Genomic DNA, 6000 nt, shown 5'->3' with positions numbered 1-6000 from the left:
GCTCACTCATTTAAAGTGTACAATTCAGTGGTTTTTAGTATATTTGCAGGGTTGTGTAACCATCACCACTATCTGATTTTAGAAGGTTTTCGTCACCCCAAAATGAAGCCCTGTACACATAGTTCCTATCGTCCCCTCTGTGCCCCAGCTGTGGGCAACCACTGATCTACTTTCCGTCCCTATGGATTTGCCTTTCCAGACATTGCATGTAAATGAAATCATATAATGCGTGGTCTTTTCTGACTGGCTTCGCACTCTTAGCGTCATGTTTTCAGCGTTTATCTGTGTTGTGGCTTGCAGGAGTACTTCATTTGTCTTTACTACTAAATAATATTCCATTGTATGGAGGGACTGTATTTCGTTTTTCTGTTCATCAGTGGATGAACATTTGGGTTGTTTCTACTTTTTGGCTTTCGTGGCTAATGCCTCAATGAACATCCATGTACAAGATTTTGTGTGAACATATCTTTCAATTCTACCAAACGGTTTTCCAAAGTAGCTGTGCCATTTTACAATCCCGCGAGCAATGTCGAACTATACAGTGTTAAATAAGTAGAGCAGTATATTGCTGGGGGATGCAAGGGCCACCTCACACTTGTTTATGCCACAGGAAAACAGAAGAGTTTTTATAGTTCTTGTTACTGAGAAGGGACGGGCTCTAGCTGCAGGGCTGTGGGACTCGAGTGTGGACAGTCCCATCAGGATTGTTCTCTCTCTGTCTCTGGCTTCCTGTGCTGGCTCCATTCTCAGGCACTCCAGGTTTATGTTCTATAACTTTGAAACTAAAGGCCTGGGATTGAGTCTTATTGCATCAGACCTGGACAAATCACTCCGAACACGAGGACGGGAATATGCCAACTCCCCAGCCATCTCTCTTGGACTGAGGGTTGGGGAGGTGCTGCTAACATATGCTGCTAGCAGAAACATAAGAAGCAGTATAAGAAATACTAATAGGATGTCAGTAGCTTTACAGAAAATGTTCTTTAAGGATGAATTAAGGTTTTCCAAAATAGACGGCATAGTGTGGAAAGCAACTAGGTTTTAAAGTTGGGCAGTCTTCAGTTTAAATTCTGGCAGTTCTGTTCCCTAGCTATGTAATCTTAGAACGTTAGTGTTCTTGGATTGCAATGTTCTTGATGTATAAATTGTCAAAAAGGACGTGTCCCTGCAGGGTTGACGTGAGAGCTACAGAAAATACAAAGTATCAGGCATAAATCCTGGCATGTGGTAGGTGTTTGATAACTGGTCTTGTCTGAGATGGAGCCCAGCAGTTGGTGCTGGCCTGGTGTGAACCTGGCTTGAATCTCAATAAGAATAATAATAAATAATGTGATGACTAAACGTGGCAAATTCTGTATGCCTACCCCAATCCGTAAGTTTGGAATCAATGCAACGGTTTTCTTCAGAGGAAGAATGTTTCATGTCTACCCCTCACATTTAATTCTTTTCTCCAGCATCTCCCTGAAATTATCTCAAAAGGAAATAGTAGAATAATTGAGGTTAAATTCAATAAAATATATTCGAAGCATAAAAATATGATTCTAGACTTGGAGTATTTTTTCCCCTCTGAGTTCATAGAGCCCAATAGTGGTTATGTTAAATGAAATGACTGTGGACAACTACAATCAGGTCTTATGTTGACTTTTATTTTTGAAGCATCATAAGCTATTTTTCCTTTTTAAAAAATAGACTTTTTAGAGCAGTTTCTGCGGGACTGGACAAATGTATGCTGGCATGTATCCACGATTATGGTATCATACAGAGTAGTTTCCCCATCCTAGAAGACCCTTGTACTCTTCTCTGTCCCATCCCTCCCCCCAAGCCCCTGGCAACTACTGATCTTGTTACTGTCTCCTTAGTTTTGCATTTTCCAGAATGTCCTAGAGCTGGAATCCTACAGTATGTAGCTTTTTCAGATTAGCTCCTTTCACGTAGTGACACTTACACATTTAAGGTTCCTCCATATTTTTGTTTGTTTGTTTGTGGCTCGATAGCTCGTATCTCCTTAGCACTGAATAACATTCTACTCTCTGAATGTACCACATTTATTTTTCCATTCATCTACCGAAGGACATCTTAGTTGCTTCCAAGTTTTGGAAATTATGAATAAAGCTGCCATAACATCTGTGTGCAGGTTTTTCTGTGGATGTAAGTTTTTGACTCACTTAGGTAAATGCCAAGGAATACATTTGTTGGATCATATGGTAACAGTATGGTTGTTGTTTAATGAACAGACCCCTACCCAATTGTATTATGTCTTATTTGGAGAATGGTTATGTGAACAGAATGAGGTTAATCAGCTAAGGCTTTGTGATAATTTATTGTACGTGTCAACCTGATTGGGCCACAGGTGCCCAAATAGCTAGTCAAACATTATTCTGGATGTTTCTGTGAGGGTGTTTCTGAGTGAGGTTAACATTTAAATTGGGCTTCAGTAAAGCAGATTAACATTTAAATGGGCTCCCTAGTGTGGGTGGGCCTCCTCCATCGTAAAGGCTGACCTCCCCCAGGTAAGAGGGACTTCATCTCAGGGTCTCCTGTACCACTGGTGTGCATCACAGAGTTTGGACTTACAGCCTCTGTATTCAGATGAGCCAATCCTTATACTTATCTTCTGGTTCTGTTTTTCTAGAGAACTGTGACTAATCCAGCAGGCCTCATGAACTAAAAAGGGTCTTGGGCCAACACTGGGAAGAGAATCCTGGCTAAGAGTATTGAGCCATCACAGGTAACTTTGTGTTATCGCTATCCTAGCTATTCCTACGCTGGGTGACAGGGTTTTAGTATAACTCTCTAGAAAGCAACTAAGATCAAGTAACTTCTCCTGTTCCTAGTCCACACTCATCAAATAACCTTCTCATAATGGAACTTCCTACATAACTAACCGTGTAAAAATGCACTCGATCTGCAAGGGTGAGGACCTAAGGCTCCACAGTAGCAAAATTTTATCGCAGTAAATGCTAAATCTAGGGCTCTGTCCAGATGCCAGCGTGACGTGCCAAAGCAGCTTTCCTTCGCATCACCTTGATGAGCACACCTTAGCATCTGAAAACACAACAAAGTCCTAAAGCTTCTTTGCAAAATATTTATTTTCTTCAGATACGTTTATAGGTTTTATAAACCACCATAACATCTGGTTCACTTTAATTATTCAAACTGAAGCATAGCTGCAAAGGTGGCAGGGAAAGAAGGTACCTTTATACACATAATTTCCAAAACTCTAAACCTTTAAGGCCGTTTGAGAAAGCTATAGAGCTGAGGCACAAAGTAGTCCTTGTAATGTCCGTCAATGAAACCTTTTCCACTGTTGTGCACAAACCAGCAGGGAACGTCTGTCCCGAACACGATGTCCGTCCTGTAGTCTTTCTGTAAGCCTCTGCAGGAGAAGCCACAGGCATGGTTAGGGCACAGACCACCGCACAGCTGGCTGGACATGTCTAGAAACAAGACACCCTCTGTCCCTCTTTGTGTCCCTTCTATCACCATATCTGCCCACCCCCCACTCATCCCTGCTCCCCAAGTCGTATGAAACGTCAGAGTCCGGGGCTTAGTGTTGGAAGGACAGAGAATAAGCAGTGTGTCCTTAGATAATCCAAATAACCCTGATAGAGATTGACCCAAATGAACTTTTCCAGTAAGGTACAGAGCAGCAAATTAACCCAAATGGAAAGAAGGCAGGAACAGAACTCCCGATGTTGTAGGCCAGCCTTACACATGACCTGAAGAATGAACCCAAGGCGCCTCTTAACTTCATTTATGGGTAAGTGTTATATTTAATGGTGGTGCCAGCTGTTCTGGAGCAAACTCATGTCCTCCACTTGAAGGACAAAGAAGCCAATGATTTGCAAAGGTGTGCGGCACCTTGCCATTCATGAGCCTTAAAGGGACGTAACTACACAGTTCAAGGTCAACTCAGTTTCAGTTACAATCATCGGGTGCTTAAAGAAGATGAAACTGAGGTTCAGCATTTACTTTTTGTCATTAGAGTAGAGAAGATGCTCTTTGACAAACCACAGAGAACTTGTCATTAGCATCATTCACTTCCGCTCACCCTGTCTTCTTCTAAAACATGCTCGCCGATGCCCACGGGGGACTCACTGCTCTCTAGTAAACCCATGGCTGCTGAGTGCCATACTCACTAAGAATCCATCGTTTCAACTCACAAGTCTACTTTGGTGGTGGTACCTATTATTGTCATTTTAAGGTTTAATTGTCATCGTAATGTTATGGTTAGGTCTGTGGAAGCCAATGACATTTGTGTGCAAAGCAATGTTGGCTGCTTTGCAAAAACTCTAAAAAAGGAGAAAAATGCTTTAAAATGATACCAAATTAGGCATCGGTCAGACAAAATGTAAAGGGCTGGGAAACATTATAAAGATTTATCAGAATTTTACACTTGGAGTGCTTTGCAAGCGTCCAAGTTCTCACCTCAAGTGAAGCATATGGGTCTGGTTTGTGTCAGAAAAGCTATCAAAAAGGCCGTCAGTAGCTCCACACTCAAAAAGAAGGCTCCAGACATAAAAATATGCACTCGTTCTCCAGCACAATGGTGCGAGGTAGGTATTTTTATGATTCTCTCCTTTGATAGACTTGTGCAATTATCCAACTTGCGAACATAAGGCTTCCGATGTATGAAGATGAATTAATCTTGGCGTCTTGTGGCACACACTTACATATCTAGTCATATTTGCATTTAAGGTGGACTATTGGAAGTGTCCTTATGCAAATGTTGTGTATTTGTCTATCGCTAATGCATTGTGTAGTTTGACATAGGCAGTGGTTGCAGCGCCTTTTCTTGCCCTTCTGTTTTGCTGCTTGAGTCCAATTCTACAGGGTCCCTTTTCATGGCTGCTTCATGCACCTGAGACCCACCTGCTGACGGTCAACTTCTGTCCTTTCACTTCCATGCTGGCCTCTGGCTTCTGGGGGTCCTTTCCTGGTCTCTCATTGAAGATGTGTATCTCGGGCTCCTGCATGAACTGGCCTAGGAGAACAGAACCCAGACACTTACTTCCGTGTAATCCGATGCTAAACAAAAAGACAGGCTTGTCATTCGATCCAAGCTACACTTTGGTCCGCCCCTCCAGAAATTCTAGGGTAGAAGGACAAGTCAAGAAAGACAAGTTGAGAGGAAAAAGGAGCAGTGATTCGCTCTCCTTCCTGAGAGCACGACCATTGTGCACATGGGGTTGCTGTACCGGACCATTAGCAAATGGGCCACCCTGACGGCAGGGAGCGACTTTAGCACTTGACAGCATAGCTCAAATCAGGAATGAGATTTGTTTGTGATGTCATATGCTTATGTTTGAACCCTTCTTAAAATACTAGGGACAGTTGCCCAACAGGCTCTGCTGTTATCACAGACTTCCTAAACCAGTTCACTTCTCTTCAGTTAGAAAAAAATTTTCAGCATAAAACTTAAAATGTATCTGTCCCTTGTCGTAACTTGCCCCATCTGTGGTCCCGAAACCCTTGTCTGGAATGGCTACACTCCTCAACCACCCCGCACTCTTGTGTCCGTCCTCTGTGCCCTGAGTTCGCACCTGTCACCCTCCCAACTTCCAGCCACTGTCACGCAAAGTTGCTGAAGACCTAGGGTGGTCCCGCCCTTGCTGGATGTTTGATTGACATTTTACCTATTAATCCGTGCACTTTAGGTGAAAACTTGTTCGTGGGGGGTATGTAGATTCCCAGAAAGTCTACGTTAATCGGATGCTTCTTCCACACACGATGAAGTAAAACCGAGAAGGACATCTCTTTATCCAGGGTGATGGTCACAGTTTTTTCTTTCTTCACTGAGATGACCACCCTGGTGTGAAAGTCCAGATGGAATTAAACAGTTTCAGAACAGACTTTTCTAGAAAATCATTCTTGTCACCCCCAATACGAACGTTCCATTCCTCCCACTAGTTTTCTAAGAGTTTTATTTACAACGCGTTTGCTACGGAATGTTGTTATTACAACTCTCGGCTCTAAAATTCTGTCAGCGTACATGGGTGT

General features: G+C 42.7%; 1 protein-coding gene across 1 annotated transcript in view; it reads right to left on the bottom strand.

Annotated features, from left to right (window-relative positions):
• Positions 1-2418: 2418 nt before the first annotated feature.
• The window catches only part of ITIH2 (inter-alpha-trypsin inhibitor heavy chain 2), a 29328-nt gene continuing 25746 nt past the window's right edge, over positions 2419-6000 (bottom strand). The window contains exons 19-21 of the mRNA XM_012642203.1: positions 5637-5809; positions 4873-4984; positions 2419-3376 (exon numbers count right to left, since the gene is read on the bottom strand). Of these exons, the coding sequence (XP_012497657.1) occupies positions 3229-3376; positions 4873-4984; positions 5637-5809 (433 nt within the window). The 3' untranslated portion in view covers positions 2419-3228. The remainder of the gene's footprint in view (positions 3377-4872; positions 4985-5636; positions 5810-6000) is intronic.

This window comes from Propithecus coquereli, unplaced genomic scaffold, assembly GCF_000956105.1.
Source record: "Propithecus coquereli isolate 6110/MARCELLA unplaced genomic scaffold, Pcoq_1.0 Scaffold177, whole genome shotgun sequence".
Taxonomy (NCBI): domain Eukaryota; kingdom Metazoa; phylum Chordata; class Mammalia; order Primates; family Indriidae; genus Propithecus; species Propithecus coquereli.
The sequence above is the reverse complement of the archived record's forward strand: the minus strand, read 5'-3'. Positions and strand labels throughout refer to the sequence as shown.